The sequence below is a fragment of the Agelaius phoeniceus genome, chromosome Z, assembly GCF_051311805.1.
Source record: "Agelaius phoeniceus isolate bAgePho1 chromosome Z, bAgePho1.hap1, whole genome shotgun sequence".
Lineage (NCBI taxonomy): Eukaryota > Metazoa > Chordata > Aves > Passeriformes > Icteridae > Agelaius > Agelaius phoeniceus.
In genome coordinates, this window is record NC_135303.1 from 62,871,686 (window position 1) to 62,892,076 (window position 20,391).

Sequence of the window (20,391 nt, forward strand, 5' to 3'; positions counted from 1 at the left end):
TCAAGTATCTCAACTGCATTTTAGGTTTCGAATCATTCTGCTTGCAAAGAATTATTTTCCATGAACACTGGATTTGTTTATGTTTGTATGAACTTCATGTTACAGTTACCAGTAGTGAACAATGTTATGATTTAAATTGCTTGAGTGTATTTTCAATGAACCTGTACTTAATTTCTGTGTTATTAGGTAGCTAGACTTCTGGAGTGAAATAGCTTTTAATGTGTTCCATAAAACAGGGAACTCCAATATGAGGAAGATAAATGATAGACTTAAATCAGGGTGTTTTGCTTCCTGGAGTTTGCATCCCTCCCCAAATGTCCTGTCCTCCAGCACTAATGAGCTTAGTGAAATTTTACCAGATTCCTGTCAGAGAGATAGCCTTCAAGTCACTATTATGGATTTTCTTTTTTCCATCCTTAAGATGTTCTTCCATTGCTGCAGAGGCACAGATACAGCACTGTCCAGTGCAAAAAACATTGTACTGGGGGAAATAGAAGTCTTTTGCCCCAAAAAAGTTATGTTTGCCTCTGATCACTTTCTGAGATTATTTGCTGCTGCAGAAACACCATAAGTAGTAACTGATAAGCAATCCCTACCCTAGGTGCCCAGGCTCAGTGGGAAGTAGTGTGGGGCAGCTCCTGGCATATTTGTTCTGCTGCTAGTTTGTTAGATGCTTGATATCATCTTCATGGCACTGATTTAATCTCTCTGGTGACCATGGTATGACCCAAAGGAATGACAGATTAGGTTAAATATTAGGAGAAGGCTCTTCACACAAAGGGTGGTTGGAACAGGCTCCTCAGGGAAGTGGACATGGCTCCAATCTGACAGAGTTCAAGAAGCATTTGGACAGTCCTCACACACATATGGTTCTCGGGGCTGCCCTGTGCAGAGCCAGGAGTAGGACTGTGGTGATCCTTTTTTGGTCCTTTCCAGCTCTGGATATTCTATGATGATTCAATTACTTATATGTATCTGTGTAAAAGCTCCTTTCAGACACAGATGTTGTATCATGATATCGTATTTATGAAAATCTATTTTCTGCTTCCATATGCCTGCAAACACAAAGATAATATAAGTAAATTTTGGAGGTGGTTTCTATGCCAGAGATCTCACTTGTGCTATTTCCCTTTTATCTATGTAAATCTGTGTGCTATATGAAGTTAAGATAAATGAAAAAGAAATAAGACTTTTGGGATCACATTTGTGTTTATCCAGTGTCAAGAAGGAATGATCATGTGGCCACATCAGATTGCTTCTTCAGGCAATATCCACAGGTCATCAGCACCAAAAATGCAAATAGTTTCACAGTACCCACGAATAAATATGTCTCTGGATATCATGTTTATGGGTAAATAGCTTCTCTACCATGCAAATGCAATTTTAACTTTTCTAAGAGAGACAACATCAGGAATAGTGTTGATACTAAAATATGCCATTGTTAATTTCAGTTTCATTGTCTCAGTTTTAGACTTGACAGAAAGAGATTTTTAACTTCTGAAATGAAATAGGTTTAGTTTCTTCATTACCGTATCTAAATGTAAGGTATTTTCATAGAAACTGAAATGACATAGTTTTGAAAGACTCTTTTATCATTAAGGCTTTTCACATCTTTATTTAAATATTTCTAAAGTAACAGAAATGTCATGAGTGGTAGTTTGGAACTGGATAGTTGCAATAAAACAATAACATCTGAAACACATTTGAATAAAATATTCAGGATTTTCCTAGGTGTCTGAGGGGCATTCTAACAGTTTTGATAGAGAGAATGAGACAGAAATTAATGGGCAACACAGAAATATACTGAAATTAAAAATAGGACAGAGGAAAATTTTGCAGTAGGGTGAAATGGGTTAGATTAACCTTCCATTGCTTTGAAAAAAATCATAGTTTAGTACGTAAGAAGAGTTTAGGAGAGGAGTGATTTTGTTGTATTCATGATAGGTTTTATAACTTCTCTGTGCAGGCATGCATCATGAGGTTCAGGGACATGAATATAGGAGTACTTGTGGTGTTGCCAGGATGTAGCATTTGTGGATGTAAGAAAAAGAAATCTAGCCTAGTTACAGTAAATATTGCTCATACCAGACTCTGCTTTCAGTTGTAAAACTCCAGACTGTCCTTTTGCTGTTAACTGTCTTCCTGTCATAGTACTTCCAAAAATGTTTTGATAAGATTTCCAGATGTTGTGCTTTATAGTCTGTTTTGGGGGAGCTGTCCCTTTGAAGTTGTAACTCTGGGCTGAAATAAGCAAGCGTACCCTAAAAATAGTAACTTTATAGATGGCATACACTTGGTAAGAAAAAAATCCACAAAGAGTTATGTTACCAATCTGATATAAAAGTATTAGCCTTCTCTAATTAACCCAAATTAACATGAAAATTAAGTTTTAAAATACTTTTATTTATTGAAGTTTGATCATTGATCCTTATAGAAAAAAAGAAAATCTTATTAAGCCATGATACTGTCCTGGAGATTTGCTCCACTGGCTTGAAAAATAGTTTTTGACTATTTTAAAAATATATGTAACCACAAGAGTATGTGTAACTGTTTCAAAAACAGATTAAAAAAATACTGTGGAATGACAGTGTTGTTTTTTATTTTGGAGACATCCAGTCAATGTGGGAAGATTCTGTAGTTTTTGCCATTATTTTTTGCTATGTTGAAATGCTAAAAATATGCTTCTATTTGTGTGATTTTTTTAAACAGGTTTGAGGTTTTCTGGTAGTGCAAATAGGCAGTTTTATAACTGCAGAGATTTCTCCCAAGACTTTTACCATTAGCATTTCAAGTAACTAACTGTCCTCCAAAAATCCTACAGCCCAAAAAAGGGAAAAGTCATCTCTGAGAATGCTGCATTATTTAGAAGTTGAGCCCTAACATGACAATTGGGATTTCAATTGCTGTGTCTTCTGTCAGATATTGTACAAGTTATTTTTTCTCTCTTGTAGCTTGTTTCTTCCAACTGGATGCCTGAATAACTTCAATAATGTCTGGATCATGTCTTAAATCTCCATCAATTAGAAATACCTCTACGTCTAATAACTAATTTACTGTAGATCTCTCTTAGTCTTCCTTTCTCCAGGTTGCTGTTGCTGAATTCTTCACTATGTTTTCATATCAAACAAAATTTTAAGTTCCTGCACTAGTAAGATTTTGTGAGATAGATGTAAGTTTCTGCCTGAGTAAAGTTGATGAGTGTTTGAGCAATTTAGAAATTTTATGCAGTAAAAAAAAAAAAAAGTTCCCTCACAAAATATGGAAGAGGAAGTTACTAAAAATTTAAAATGTCTCTAGTGACTAGTGCAGTGGCTAAAGGATCTTTAGGATTAATAGGCTAATAACTGTTGGTGAACATCTTGATTTACTAACTGGCAAGTAAATTAGATGCTTTTTTCTTAACTTGTAAGGAAACAGAAATATCAGAAAAGAGAAGGACAGTGTTCCCATCTATGGCCTCCTTTTTGAAAGCTGGCTTAAGAAAGTTCATTAACATAATTTCAGACAATTTCTGTATTTGTCCTTGAGATCTGTTTTACTGTTATAGTGTTACAACACTGTGTACATTGGAAATAAATATAACAGTTGTCATCAATGCGCACTGTTCATTACAAAAGTGGAGAGATTCATGTGGATTTCCATAGTAGTCAGGTGTCTGGAAATACTGATTATCAATATACAATGAACTGAATTTTAATTTTACAGTTTCTTCATCATGTTCATTCTCTTACACCTCACCCACCTCTACCAACAGTCAAGAGCCAAGATGCCATCATTCCATTAAAACTGAAACAGCTGGACCGCCTTCACCTGTTGCTTGGCCAGCCTCTGTTGGACCCTCCACTTCTCAGGTCCCGACACCCTTTGTTGGATACTCCTCTTCCGGACACTTGTCCCCTTTTTCTTTCTCCCCATCCACTGCAAACTCCTTCCCCACTGGGGTCCTTCCTGATCACTGTTTCTTTCTTGGGTCTTCTTCTCATCAACTGTCAAGGATGGATATTCTTATTTCTGAAGTGAGGGAACTAAAAGAGGAAGTAGCTAATGTAGTCCAGGAGTTGAGAACAGTAACAGAGCACCTTGGCTTTTTGGTATCCTGTGTTGGACAGGGTAAAGGATTTTTTCCAGCTCCGGGTGCTCCTTCTGAGGGCTAATACTTTAGAAACACACTCTCCATCTAACAGATCAATTCAGTTTGCAAAGGTTTACCTTGATCAATATCTGTTAAATGCCATTCTGTGTTTTTGACTTAGACTGAATTCTCAAAATCCTTCCATGTCAAAATATATTTGAAAGCAATTTCTGTCTTATTAGTAGCTTGTTGCTTCTACCTTTGTATATTTTTATTTCAAAATACTTTTTAAACAGTGTATACACATGCATACACATACATTTCGTATCTCTGTATCTCTATATAAGACAATAATTTATAATCTCTATATAATATAATAATTTTATGCGGTTTTGACTAGTATGATAGGATTATTTTCAGCACTGTAATCAAATACTACCACTTGGTAAATTTTCATAACTTCACATTTGTAAAATGAGAGATATGTTTCACCAAGACTAACTTTTCAAAGTGTATTTCCAGAGTAAACTCTTAGCCATGGCTTCTGTGAGCCTGTTGGCAGCTGTGCCTCTGAAAATGGCATCATGGTAACAAACAACAGCCTTACAAGGAAGAGTTACTTGAAGACCCTATTTGAGTCCTCCTTGTTTTTCCTCATTGTAGAAAAAAGATGTTGGCAGAATTCAGTGCATGAACTTTGTCTGCTTCTTAAAAATAATGTCAAATGTTGGGATAGTTTAAACAAATCCAAGATCAATAGGGAATTGGTTTGCTTTTGTTTTCTATAGTGACAATTTTGCAAGAAAAGCTGCTGGTACCTGGAATAAGTAAAAAGTTATTTTTATAAAGATGAAAAACACTTAAAGCTTGAAAGGCACTATGTATAGAAAAATAGGTGAAGGATCTCCCAAATACTTATTTAATGAAAATACAGAGAAAGAAAAACATACTATGAACAGGATGGCAAAAATGTTACCTTAGAATGAGTTACCTTAGAATGCTCGTACATCAAGAAAATTGACATCCTGCATTATTGAGAATGACAAGTTTATGCTGTCTTCAAAAAACAAAGCAACAAAGATTATATCTGGTTTTCTGTATTTAAAATTGATTTAGACGAATTTACAATTGTTCATAAATATCTCCAAGTATTCAGAATAACGGATGAGGAAGTTTTTCTTTTGGGCAGAGCAGAGACCTGACTTTTCCTTCAGCCCATGAACACTTAAGTTTCCAACTGAATGAAGAGTGTTTAGAAATATAAACTGAAGGACAAATATAATTTGAGATGCAATAGGAAGCATACAAAAAAGGTTTGATTTTTTTTTTGAGTTCCTGGAAATTACTGTTATTTGCTCAATAAAGTTGCTGTAAAAAAATCTCATTACACATTCTTTGTCTTTTGTTTTAACAAATGTATTGTGGAAAGACCTATTACTTAATGCTTTCTATGTGTGATTAGTGAGGTGAATACACTTAAGGTCTCCATATTGATCAATGAAACATGTTAGTGAAAAAAGAATTTTTCTTGTATTCGTGGCCATTATCCTGTGATGAATTTTGTATCATGGCAACATCCTGTTATCTGGATGGTAGACATCTTTTGATTGAAATGAGTGATACAATGAATTTCTTAATGTAAGATTTGTCCCAGAAGCTATTATGTGTAATTTTCTTATTCCAATTTTGCTGAATAAGAGATTTAGTATTTTGAAACGGATCACTTCTTTTTAGAACTTGAAGGGTATGTGTTAGTCTGCATAATTTAATATATGTGGTGCAGAATGTCTTCATTTATGGAAAGAAGACGTATTGTCATTTTTTGGGCACCCCTCTTCATTCACAGATTCTGTGTTTCTGCGTTTATACATAGATATATTTGAAAAGGTACTTTTTTACTACTTTCAAACAATCTGTATCAAACTTGATCAAAGTAGTATATTTCAGTTTGACTTAATGATTTTTAAAACCATTCTCCAGATGGATCAACAATTAATGTGGCACAACTCTTAAAATATTCCTAACTGTTAACATTAGAGACCATTAGATAAGAGTAATAAAAAGATTTCATAATCTGAATGCTTCTAAATCAACAAATTCCATCACATTATTTTATCTCAATTAGCCATTTAATCTTATTGCATTAGAAACTGGAAATACTTTTGTGACTTTGGCAGTTATGATTACAGTATTGATTTTATTTTCTGGCCATGGTCCTTTCCTGGCCAAAGTCTCAGTCTTAATGAAATGTTACAGCTGTACATTTTTCCTTGAAGCCTGGATGACTTTCTGTAGGATAACTTAATAAATGACTAATACTACTCCAAAGTCTTTATAACTTTTTTGGTTTTTTAGGAACATTTTTCTCATTCTTCCACAATGCTCTTCTATCACAGCTGTGTACATGAATCACGCCTCTTTACAGCGATTCATAGAAGATGAAATGGCTCACTCTATTTCTGAAGTGTAAAGATAAACAAAAAAGAACTCAAGTACCTGAAATACACTGGAGCTGCTTAAGGGTTTTTTTTATGGCAGTGGCTTTTTTAGTGATCATATATATTTGCTCTAGCAACACAGTATTTTTGGTCTGATGCCTTTTATCTCTATTTCCAAAGTCAGCCCCATTACTTCCGTGCCTATTCCATGTTTAAGAGGTAGCCCCCCACTGAGCTCTGTGTTAGTCCCAAGTACTTCCCATACAACACCTGACACGCTGTGTTGATACAGAAGTGGCTGGATGAACTGAGTCTGCAGTTGTAGGAAGATGTGAGACAGGAGAGGCTGCAGAGGTGCAGCTGGTCCCTGTGGGTCACTGTGAAGGGGATGGAGATATTCTCACCTCCTTCCAACTGCAGCATCCCAGATCCCAGTGATCTCCATGATGGCACCTGCAGCTTGGGTGTCTCACAGCAGGACAGTGTTTCTGGTACGAGATGAGGATGAGGAAAGGTGAGGAAAGCTGGGCAGCTTTATCTAGAAGGTCAATGCATGGGAAAAAAAGGTATGTTTCTTCTCTTGGAAACAGTGCAGTTATAGTAACATAGTCATGCTGATTATAAACCTCCCCTGCGTGTTTTACTGTTACTTCCTGGTGAGAAGTGGTAAGGTGTGTTTATAGATGAGAATGAAGAATTACTGCCCACAGCCTTTACAGGACAGTGTACCATAGTTTCAGCCTTATCTTGGTGGGAATAGCTGTAAGTTTACACAGACATACATCTCTTCATTATGGCAGTTAATTACCTACATGTAATATGATCTTGTCAAATAACAGTTATGGGATTAGGTCTGTATATCCTGTCCCATAGGTGAACATTTTTTTAAAATTATTTTGGGATGGGGAAAGTTTTGGTGTTCACATATTCAATATTAATTTGATCATTTGATCTACCATCATAGCTTTGGTCATCCCCCATTTTATAAATAGCTGTTCTGTTAAAATTGAAAAAAAAAAATTGGGGAAATGTGTATGCAGGTTTCCCAATTACTTTAGTTTAAATGTCCATGCACTAGATTATACTTCCAAAAAGCTAGTGCATATAATTTTAATAGGAACTGTACTGAGTTTTACTTTCTGTCCATAAAAAGTAGGATAGTCAGTAATGCAATGGAAAATTTCAGTTGTCCAATTTTTACAGTCAGAAACACCAGCAAAGAGTGTCCTACATTCATTCATACAGGTATTTGTCCGGGTTTTCCACCCTGCCTCCCTATATCCACCTTCCCCCTGTATGCTGGAAGGTGTAAGGGCAGGTAGGTAAAACCCTTCTGTCTCTTGCCCAAACCCCTTTCTGCTGAGATAAAGAAAATCTTCAAGGTAAACACAGCCCACAGAATGTTACTTTTGGCAATGGAGTACAGCATTCTGCAAGTTCACGTAGTTAAGGATGAGAAGAATGACATGTCTGCTCCATCTAAAGGGTTCTGACTGTTGTGTTTCAGTTGTCTGGAAGTTCTTGTATCACTTTCTTCTCTTGTGTATATTAATACTTAGAGAGCAAAGCAAAATAAAATAGTGTAATTAATTATATGACTAATGAAAAAAGAAATAATTCAGTTGCTATTGCAATTAATTGACTCATTTTGCTGTAGTTTTTCTGAATTACAGTATTGTTTTAGTGTTTTTCTTGACAGCTTACAATACTGAAAATGGCTAGAAATTCTAGTCTAGTTTCTCTTCTTAGGTTTTAAATACAAATCTCAAAAGATGATACACTGAAATGGTTTATCTGTTGTGAAATGGCATAATAGCACAACAGAGCATTTGATTAGCCTTGAGCATGGCTCCTGATGGGAAAACAGGTGTCACAGTCTGGTAGACTGGATTGTGTAATATCAGAGGTGTGCCTGTGAAAATAACATTGGCACTAAGTAGGCTGATTTGAAAATGGGAGGTTATCAAGTCTTCATACACTGAAAAATTCTAATCTAGTGTAAAGTTTTCATATGTAAAATGGTTTGACACACTTGATGCAGAAGTAAAAGTAAAACTGAGATCAGTTTTTAAAATGTGAGGTAAAACAGATCAGTCTTTTGAATGTGAAGTGAACAGCTCTTTCCCAACCTTGACACTGGTCCTAAAGTTCAGAACACACTCAGCTGCTAAGCAGTATGCATGCAGCTCCATGACCCTGTTGTTTCTCACAAAAGTGAGTACAAAAGCCTTCACCTTGAGGATTGTTAAAATTTGCCTCAGAAATCCATAGCATGGAACTGACCATGATTTGTTTGTTCTGTTTTATTTTGTTGATTTTTCATTCTGGAGAACCTCAATTACCAGAATTTTTCATGGAAATAAATAAATTTTTAGGAGGCCTTATCTCTGGTCCAAGATAACATTTACAGTGAAGTGGAATGAGACACAAAAAGTCAAGGATTATGGTACAGATTTGTAAAAGGGATGAGCTAGTTGCACAGACTGGTTTCTGTCTGGTATAGAACAGGAACTCTAAGCCACTCTTTGTTACAACATCAAGTATCTCAGACACCAAGCTGTTCAGGCACATTTCTCTTTCTTTCATATTTATTCACATATCTGTATAAAAATATGTCCCCACTCCTTTTCTTCCTTTTGTGGAGAAGATAAACAAATTAAAATGTTTTTATTTTCATGCTGTTTAGTTTTAATCCAGTCCTAGTGCCAAATCTTTGGGGCGGATATAACAAAGCCTTTTTTCAATAAGGGAGAGGTGGTTGTGGTTTAAAGTCACTCAGCTGTCAGTATTCAGTATTAGGTGCCTTATTAAAATGCACAGTTGAGAAATACACAATGTTAAAGGAAATCATATTGAGCTATCAGAAAAAATGGTGATGCTGGCTTTGCCTGTGCAAAGTGACTCTGCGCCTTCTTCACATGTGCAGGTGTAAAGCAAAACAAATTCTCCTGACCATGGTGAGATTTCTTGTCATTATACAGACATCCAAAGTGAATTCAAAATTTTACTGAAATTTTCATGTGCTTCACACAAGAGTATCTATTGGATGAGGTGAAGACTGAGGTCAAGCTGCCTGTGATGTGTGTAGTGTATCCTGCAACCAGAAATCATTCCAAGTACTGCCTCTGAGAAAGAGCAGTTCATTTAAAACTGTAGCATGGAAGGATGCCTCTTATAGCTTGACAGTGGTGCTATGGACTCCATGGTTTTTTGTCCTTCATGACAGTGATAAATACTGTAAGCTGAATATGGGTTTATCTTACTTTCTCTGGAGGTGATGCTACACTACTGAGTTGTAAATAAATCTTTACAGATTGTTGTTTGCAAGAGTGTACCTTGTAAAAAATGGTTTGTGAAACCAAGCAGTAGAAAATATACTAATAAGAAGATTTATAGAATTAAAAGATTGAAAGATATTTATTATTTGTTTATGGAATCTTCTAGCTGTTCTCATAAGCATCCCTCATAAGCAAGAAAGAGAAACTGCTGTGCTGTGGTGGTGATCGAGAAAGTAGGTCAGGTGTCCAGAAATGGGCAGGTGGATGTTTAAACTTGCCCTGGGTCACTATTTGGTTCCGGCTGAGTTCTCCTTACAGGTGGCTTACCAAGTGCTGTGTCAAGATGACACTCATCCAGGAACTGCCTGGATGGCAAGCTGCTTTAGACAGAGGAAGAGGGTCTTTGCTTTGATGAGGAAATTGCCAAAACTCAAGTCTCATCAGTGTTTCCTAAGGTTCTTTGGAAGTGAACAACAGTTTAATTAAAGGCTGATGTAAACATGTTTCTGCACTTTCCCTGCAGCATTTTATCACATTAGAATTGATCAAAATTGTTGCCTTGGGCTGTCTTGAGCAGCTATACATCTGGAGCACCATTTGTGCAAGCTGCTGATAACAGGCTACATATGCTATCTTTCACAGCAGCTCTTCTGCCCTCCTATGTAGGCTGGTTTACCTTGTTGGAATATGAGATGTTCTAACTTTTTTTATTTGCATAAGCCCTTTTTACTTTGATGTGATGCTTTAGAATGTATAACATGCAACCTGTTTGGGTGCTGTATCTCCAAAGTAATATGAGAATACAAATAACAGTGATTTGGAACAGCACTGAGAATTTTAACATTTGAAGAACATTCTCAGCAGGACAGGACACTGTGTCTGATTAATTTTGACCTTAAAATGACTTTGTCTGAGTGCTTTTGACATCTTTCTGCTTTTCATCTGTATTTCAGATTATTTTTTCCAAAAGTCTGTTTTATTTTCAATCTCAAAGTAATAAGGATTGGAATCCCCTCCTGAAACTTAAAAACAAATAAATCGTTTTTCTGCAGCATTGTTAAAGAGATGAACTTTTCAGGGTATTCAGGCACTCATCAGACGTGTAGTCAGGATCAAAGTGGAGCGTGGGACTTGCAGGGGATGGTGGAGGGTCACAGGCAGAGTCTGCTCTGTGTCTAGTGGCGGTGCCTGTGCAGGGCTTGACAGCAGGATTGGACAGGGTAAAGAAGTGGACTCAGTTTCATGTGTCTTGCTCTAAGCTCAGTTCAGAAAACATTGATCCATTTATGTCTCAGTAAGGCATTCACATTTTGCAGGCCTGTCTTAGCAGAATAGAGTAATAGAGTATGCCAATATTAAAAGGGTCAAAATAATTTTAAAAATAACATGGTCCATGTAAGAAAGTCAGCTGCAGTGTGGCCCCTGTCCAGTAAAGTGCTTAAGGAATTACCTCTGCTTTGAACATGAGTTGAAAGCAGAAGTAATTGTTTTGAAATTCCATTGATTTGAAATGGAACCAGTTATAATATTAATGTCTGTTCTATAAAAATATGGTAATTATATTTAAAATAATTTGGTGCAAAGTCCAACAAATATTGATCAATTAATGTAAACTTTCTGAAAAAATCCAGTACTTTTGCTCTGGGGAACTTCAGTAAGCTTGGTAGAAATCATACATTTGTCCCTATCAGTCTGTTATCTTCATATAGTGAGCTCTAAAGAAATGCTTTTATTGATTGGGAAACTCAAAGGAAGAAGTGACAAGACCATCCTTGAGACTTGGAAAATATGAGAATAGTTAAAGTATCCCTTGTACTTAGGGAAGTTACATTGTTTCATTATGGTTTTGGGAAGAGTAAGGGATAAATTTTGAAGTAATAAAATAATAAATACCATAAACTGGCATGTGTATGGCAATTGCCCTACACATCTGAGTGTAGGTGTTGCATTGAGAAATGCAATAAAAATTAAGTGGCTGTTGAAGGAATAGATGATTTGGTGATGTACTAGGGAGCTGAGGGGTGTCTAGGAAGGTTGTAAAGACATACATTTCTTCACTGTTTGACTTGTATGGTACGAAAGAAATGTAGTGTCTGTTTTGCAGGACAAGGACCTGTTAGGACATTATTTTTAATTCTCAAATTTGAAAGCAGTAATTTAAAATTAGTTTATTCACCATATGGGATTTGGATTATCATAGCATATTTGTGCAAGAAAAAGAGAAAGAAGTATCTTCAGTCTATAAAATGTTGTGTCCTGAGGCAGGCTTCTAAGCTAATGTTATTGTTATTTTGTTTTTTTATTGTAGATATGTCTTCTCCTACAATGAAGAAACCTGAAAAGCCTTTGTTTAGTCCTACTTCTCCCCAAGATTCTTCATCAAGACTGAGCACTTTTCCCCAGCATCACCACCCAGGAATCCCAGGAGTTGCACACAGTGGTGAGGGTTATGTAGGAGGAAATAAAAACCTCCCTGTTCATTTGCTCTGTTCTCCTTTGCTATAATCAGATTGTGATGCATTTTTGCAGACTTTCTTAGAGACCTAATCCAATTTATAATACTGGTGAAAATAAAAATGGAAAAGGTTGGGATATCCTTACAAGGGTGTTCATTTAGCTGTTCAGGTAATCTGACTGCTGGAAGTCACTAAAAAGGATTTAGGATTAACCAGTGAATAAAATAAACTGTACAATGCATAAAGAAACTGACAGAGGAAAAATCCTCCCTTTATTTCATCCTCTCACCTAAATCCCTTTTTTATTATTGTTGCTATGACTATATTGTATTTAAATACCAGAATGGCAGGATTTAATACACAAGAGAAGTCACAACCATGTTCACTATGTGACACAATGAAATAAGTACCAGTGCTTCTTTTGAATGCTGAGTCTAAAAAGTACTGATTAAGTATTTTCCAACACCTGTTTTCTGAAATCATTAGTAAGTCCACTTGAAGTAAAAATTCACTTGAAGTAAGGATGAGATATGTGAAATGTGACAGAATGCATGTTGTCTTGAGGGTTTGTCAGTAATGACAGGGTAATTCCAGCATCATGGTCTGTTTAATTTTATAGGTGAGACTGACCCTGGTTTTCAGATGAGAACACAATCCTCAGAAGTGTCTCTTCAACATCTCATCATGTCTCCTTGACATAAACTACATATAAAAGTTTTAATTTCTTGAGCAGAGTTGAGTGACTAGAGTAAAAACAGATTTGAAAACTTTGGTTTTTTTCTTCTCATGCAGTTTTTCTTTGAGAAGTTTCTGTTTTATTTTTTCTCCATGATTTCAAGTGGCTCCCTTTAAACTCATCAATAAGGACTATTTTCCCCTTAACATTCACTTATTTTTTATTACAATGGTCCTGGACTCATTCTGGTCACTCTGAGGTTTCCACTACCAGCAGATACTCAAGCATATAGAGATGATGGGTGAAATGGAAGGGACAGATTTCACTTTATTTGTGTTTGTTTTTCATATCTCTGACATGCCAGAGGAGTAACTAGTATTTTGTTTAAACTGAACTTGGTGGAGCCGCCAGTAAAATGAACCTCCTAAAATAACCCAAACAAACCCAAAAAAACCCCAAAAAACCCTAGCCAACCAAAAAAAAATACCCCAAATCACTTATGAGTATATCTTTATATTAAATTTAGAGTATAGTTTTATAATACACATACTTGAGTGACAATCATAACCTATCTTGTGATTGGTGAATTATTTACTTGCTGGGAAACCCCATTTTAATCTTTGTAGCCTGTTCTATTATGCCGATGAGCAATGCCCAAAAATATAGGAAGTCCTTTAAAAATTAAGCTGAAGAAACCCAGAGATGTGAAAGGTGGTCCAGAAGAGCAGTGTTCATGTGCTTGTGCTGATACAGTAGAGATCCATTGAACAGTGTATAAACATCCTTGCTTTAAAGACCTGATTTTGTATTTTCCACTAATGAAAATGGAAACTCCGCGTCTCTTCTCCATTTCCATTGCACTAAGTACCTCTTGTTTTAATACACCAAGTGTGTGCTCTCTAGGTGTGTAGTAAGGGTGGAAAGTGTGCTCTTGTGCAGTGTGATAGAACAAAGTTCTACGCTTCCAGACTGACAAGTGGGCACCAGAAGCACAAGCTGTACCTTCCTTGCACCGTGAAAACATTGTTAGTTTAGTCACTACACAGTCTTTAGGTAAAAAATTTCATTTTTGTAGGGGCTGGAAATAAAGAGAATGATAATAATAAAAATGGGTAGTGTACATAATTTTTATTAGTCAAAGACAATTTTATTGGGTCAATTGGATTCTCAGGTACTGAAGAAGTTGAACGTTCATTAACATTTTCATAAAGGTCAGCAAATATTTGTGGCAATATTAATGAGTAGATAGTGTCCTGTCCCCAAATGAGGAGGATAGATTGCAATGTAGTGAGGAATCATCGTTTCTTGGTGATTTTCCTCAGTGTTGGAGTGCTGTAAATAAAAGTGGGGGCTTTATTTGGTATTTGATTTGATTTCTTTGGGCTCCAGATGAGAAAATTGTGTAATTGGAATAACCTTTATGCTGGAGAATGACTCCTGTTAAAAAAAAAAAAGAAAAAACCATGATGGCATAACCCACAAAACCAAAACAAGATGCACTATTTATGAATTTGAAACAGTTGCACTTTTCATTTCCTGAGATAATGTGAAGGCATTAAGTTTTTCTGTAAAAATGCCATTAAGCAGGAGTTCAATACATTGATTTATAACTGACTTTTTATTTTTTTTGCTATAACACAGAGGTGAAGAATTTTAGAAGAAACAAGATGCGAAGTAATTTTAATTTTATTTTATCTTCTCCAGTCATCTCAACTAGAACTCCACCTCCACCTTCACCATTGCCATTTCCAGCACAAGCTATTCTCCCTCCTGCCCCATCTAGCTACTTCTCTCATCCAACGATCAGATATCCTCCCCACCTGAATCCTCAGGATACTCTGAAGAACTATGTACCTTCTTACGACCCGTCCAGCCCGCAGACCAGCCAGGTACTGTAAAATTATGTCAATAACTCCAAAACCAGTCCTATGAGGAATATATGTCTTCCAAGGCATCTAGACTGGTGCCTAGCCAGTTCTGGTGTTAGAGAAATCTGGAGCTGCTATATAAGTGATATAACTTATCCTGTACATCATGATTGAATAGAGGGCGCAGGTTAATCATATTTACTTGTTTTCCTCTGTCAAGTGTAAGAAAAATACTCTACTGAAAGCCCTGCCAGCAGCAACAGGGCAGGTCCTGGTCCTGCACCCCTCCTGCAGGCTGGGCCACCAGAGGCAAAGCTCCACTAGAAGGAGCGTGATGGTACATACCCCTGTCCAAGTACCCGCGTGGACATACGGGTATATTTATAGCCTGACAATGAAAGTAAACTCTTGCAAGTTAGTACTTGCCCTGTTCCATAGGCGCTGATATTTCTTTGCATAGTGAGCACAACACTTATAGGCACTGATATTTCTTTGCAGGCACTGATATTTCTTTGCATAGTGAGACATACAAATTCTTTTTTCTTCCCTTTCTAGAGAACATGCTGTAGCAGATGCATTCCTGGCAACTGCACGGGTTCAAAGTTGTGTCTGCTATTGGAAATTGACATGTTTTTCATTAGTAAAGTCATTTGTGAAGGTCTGTGTGCAAAACTGCTTTCCATGATAGCATCAGCATGCACAGTTACCATGTGATTTGCACTACAGGATAAACTGCAGTTGAGACTTGGTCTGTCAATACCTGGAGTATGTCCAATGTCAATGTAATGTAATCTTTGCTGCTAAGGCTGTTTATTTTTTTGATGTCTTTCCCGAAAGGCTCTTGTGGGGCCGTGTTGCTAGTGCTTTAGCATGTTTTTTTGGAAGAGCCTTGGGTATGTAAACTGGAGACAGGTTTTCTTTCTACTAAGAGTTAGGTTCCTTTGGAAGGACTTTCTTAGCAGGGATGAAGGGGTTGCTATGACAGTATATTGTTTTGGGCTAAGGTTGGGTTTTTTTCACCAATAATGACAGACCTTGCAGCATTCATTTTGGTTATAGCAGCATTGGAACTTGAGACCGAATCAAAATTTCTCAGTTCAAAAACAGATATGTACCCTTTGGACTGTGAAGACTGTTCATGGTGGCTATTGTCCCCAAGGGCTAATTTCCTGATCCCAGTTGCGTGACTTCCTATATATTTAATTAACAAAAAAAAAAAAGGAAAAAAAGGTGGGCCCAAAAAATCAAAATTTACTTTGAAGAAATTCTGACTATGTGGGTTTTGCTTGTTACAGTATTACTGCAAATTAAACAAAAAACTGCACGCAGTGTATGTTGACTTCAGAATACAAATTGCTATCTGCACATGGATTAAAATTCTTTCAATCCTGTATAGCATTTTTTCTGAGACTCAGCTGGGAATGTTGCATGCAGGACCTGATTTTAATTTGTGTAAAATTTCCATGAATAACAAAGTCTAATTTAGACACCCATTAAAAGTCCTTAGCTTTAATTCAGTGCGGAAAATCTCAGAGTTCTGTTGGATTTTTTTTTTTTAACTGATGTCTTAATTAGGCACTATTAAGGGAAAAATTATGCAAATTAAATCAGGCCCTTACTGTTATGCATTTCTTTAATTATTCAGTGCTTGTTTTACTTACATTTTGATTTCTTATATATGTTAAAAGAGCAGATTAGGTGATAATCTCTCTGGATTGTTCCACATCCTACTTCGGATCATTACTGAAAAAAACTACATCTAAATGAAGTATCTGACTTTCTTTCAGTTGAAAAATGTGCTGTCTTATGATTTTAACATTGGAGAGTATATTAATTGAGCAGGAGTTATGCTTTCGACTTTTTGCCCAACTCTTTTCCCTTACCTCTGGTTGAAAAAATAATCTTTTGACCTTATAGATTAAATTTTAGTCTGATGATTTTTTACAGAGTAGTAGCAAACTGAGAAGACTTCATATTTTTGTATATTCCAAAGGGAATAACAGATTTAACTAGCCCAAGTTAACTACTTTCATCACTTTTCATAACCTTTTATAGGGTAATATTTTTCATTTCATTTGAGATTTGGTTTAGTTCCTGACAAGAGGAGATAGAGTAAATGACACAAAATATTCAGTTTCAGTCATCTGCATCATATATTTACCATAATTTATTATCATTAATCACTATTATCAGTGAGATATTTTAAAAATTTAATTCTTTGAAGTTCATCTCTTAGATTTGCTGAAAGTTTGAGCAGTTGCATGCCTAGTCAAAATATCACTAAATAAAATAGTTAAAGTTTGGCTGTATGAAAAGTAAAACAGCAGGATAAATTTTTTGCTTAGGAAAAGAAGAAGCAACTGTCTGTGAAGTTTCAGTGACAAAAGGGAATTGTTCTGATACAATAGGGTGCTTTGAGCCAAACCATTTATTCTTTTCTAAATAAAACATGAATTTTTATTCAAACAAATTTAATTATTATAAAATTCAAAACTGCATCTGTAGGAATACCACATTAAATTTAATTATACTTTCCCACCTCAAAACATACTCATTTGGATTTCAAAAGGAGAACTATGATGATAGTTTTAATTTAGCTGGAGAAATAGAAAGGATGGATACCCTGACAGCATTTACCTAAAATGAACTGTTCCTCCTGAACATCTTTCAGTAATACACTGTTACGACAGTTACGACAAGCAACTGAGATGCCTTGTACTCCCCACAGCAATTTTGAGATTAATTACATTACTGCTGCACTGATTATAGGGAGACAGTCATGCTATTCAATGGAATACTTTAAGTAAAATTAGTTCAAGGATATAGAGATCTCATAGGTTCCCATTATGGGAAGCACTGAGCAATTTTCTTGACATAATGTTAAATAGTCCAAATTATGTGTGATGAACAGTCAGGAAGTTCAAACAGGCCCTTTGGCTGCAGTGAAAAATGGTTCAACAATGGATGATCCTAAACAAAAGGGTGCTGTTGCTGCCAGTTTCATGAATATCTGCTTTTCATCCCCTGCCCAATATGGAGAATAAACAAACAAATGTACTGAACAGAAATAGATATTGTTAGATATAGAGCTGGACTTGTCTCAAGCTAGTAGTCTGGTAAATTCCCAGGGTTTTGAGAACTGTTGTACTTTCCACTGATTTAGAATTTCTGCTAAGCCCTTTCTAGTATCTTTATTTCAATGCTTTTCTTCTTAGCTAGGTACTCATGTTACTGGTTGAGATTTTATGTGTGAGGTGGATCTGTGTTATGATGGGGTACAGGTGTCCCTGACTGCTACTGATTATTCAATGCAAGTTTCATCAAAAACTAATCGATTGATATGTGTCTAATCCTCCTATGGGGTTTATCCACGTAGAGTGAGGTTTTCAAAGCTACCACAAATTTCCAGCATGTATTTCCTTTTAGAATGATTCCAGATGGGTGAATCTTTTAATCTTAGAAAATATCACCTCCTCTGTATCTGTGTACACAAGTACAGATGCACACATGCACACAAATATGCACACACATGAAATCCATTATTACTCAGGAGTGTCGGAATCATATACGGTATCAAAATAAGATATCCAATGAGCCTGAAAAAATAGTCAAGCACAACATCACTTGTGTGACTAAAATCAAAGCCAAAACCTCCAAACATAGTTCACAGTTGAGTTAAATGAAATTTCCTGATGAAGGTGTAGCAAATCTCAGAAAAAGGATCCGCAAGTGTGATAAAGAAATGCAGTAAAGCAAAGAGTTGAGGTGAATCCTGCTGAGGAACATCCTAGTATCAGTAAGAATTATCTTTTTTTCTGACTGAACCAAACAAACAGAAGCAAACAATCTTCCAAGCTTTTTGAGTATGTTATTATGAAGGGCACAGTTTTTCTGTAACCTTAGCTCAAATGTTGTGATATTTATGATGAAATATGCTATTTTCACGATAGGGTAAAACTAACTGAAGTTGATGTGAGTTAAGTATTGGACTGTTTTCTTCTTACAAAAAATGGCTTACATGTGTTATTCACTACAGGCTGAGTGAACTGCTGCAATATTTTCAGTATATATGACTGCATATTTGCCTAAAATTCCTGTGTCTGATAAAACATACTTTATTGCAGAATGGGTTAGTTTGCAGCTTTGTCTTTTCATTGCTTTTATCTTTGTCTGAAGACAGAAATATCTGTAGTGCTTGAGAATGTTTGTTTCCGGAAGCTGATGAGGCCACTTGTTTTCCTCCTGTAGTGGATTGGGATATTGAACGTTTTGTTCAATGAAAGGAACGTTCTTCAGGGATGCTAGGCAGATGCTTTGTCTTAAATTCTTCAATACAATAACTACAGTCATTTGATATTGATGAAGGGATCTTGAAGGGATCTTCTTTGGGCTGGTCAAAGTGTTTCCTCTTGATTCCTGGGAGAGTACTAGCAGAGTAAGCCAAAACATGCAAAATTGTGTGCATGTGGTTTCTTTGGTATAGCTAGGACCTCTTTTATTTGTTGATGTTTAATAATTTTCAGCTTCTTGAGCAAGTCTTTCCTTGTAATTTTTAAGAATTATTGAAAATTAAATAAGGCAAGGTGCAGTTTTTAATTGCGATTGGGAGGCAAAGATTGAGTCCTAGCTTAACACTATCTACTGACAAGCTATTTTAAGATTTAATAGCAGTTGTAAATTATTATCTTGTATTTAATCTGCTCTAAATGAATGAGTTTAATTCTCCAGAGTGCATGAAATACTATGTAATATAAACATATATTTTGAACATTTGTCTACAAAGAATTCTTTCCCATGCTTCTGTCACCCAAACTTATCCAGGTAAAGTTTATCACAGGTAAAATTGTGATTCAGGATGTAAGACTCTAGACTGTCTTATGAGATCCATGTCTGAACATGGATTGCTGAAACTCTGCAGTTGCTCTCAGTTTTGGCAGCATTACATCAACATGAAAATTCATACATCAGTTCACCAAATGAATGAGACTTAGGCCTTTCTAGATCAAAGTCGACACCTTGATTTCTTATAGAAAGCACAGTAGGGATGTTGTCAGCCAAGAACTGGCAGCAAGGTGTATTTCTCTAAAGCTAATTTTTCATGCAGGTAGCTGCATGTCATACGACATAAAGCTCTGGTGTGGTATTCAAGAGGTCTGTGTAAGATATGCTGTCACAATTAGTTACTCAGATTCTAAATAGGGAAGCTAGGGAGATTCATTCTACTGAAAAGTGATAACAGGCACTAAAAGTGCATTCCTGTTGCTACCTTAGTGTTCAATAGCAGAGAAAGGAAACCTGTGCAGCCTTGATTTATGAGAAGCAAATCCTTGACGGAACACACCATGTTCAAACTGCTGTACAGTATTTTCTACAGTCACACTGGTGGTACTCTAGCAATACCATTTCCTTATGTTTAGCAGAGTCTAAGAAGCATCATTATTAGCCAGATGGGTAATGAATTGAGGATATGTGCAAAACTGGAGGACATTTTGTGAAACTGACTGCTGTACCATTCAGCTATGTCTGGTGGGAGAATAACATGGCCATTCGATTTTTAGAGGTGATAGAGCATTAGGGTGTCCTAGACAAAAAGGAGAGAGGGA

The 20,391-nt window shown here is 36.1% G+C and overlaps 1 protein-coding gene across 10 annotated transcripts in view; it reads left to right on the plus strand.

Moving 5' to 3' along the window:
* NFIB (nuclear factor I B) overlaps positions 1-20,391 on the plus strand; it is a 170,657-nt gene that overhangs the window by 115,519 nt on the left and 34,747 nt on the right. For 7 of the 10 annotated variants that reach the window (XM_077171104.1, XM_077171107.1, XM_077171105.1 and 4 more), the window contains exons 7-8: positions 12,097-12,228; positions 14,562-14,809. In XM_077171104.1, coding sequence (XP_077027219.1) covers positions 12,097-12,228; positions 14,562-14,809 — 380 coding nt within the window. The remainder of the gene's footprint in view (positions 1-12,096; positions 12,229-14,561; positions 14,810-20,391) is intronic. The other 3 variants (XM_054651781.2, XM_054651782.2, XM_054651784.2) reach the window with 1 other exon arrangement.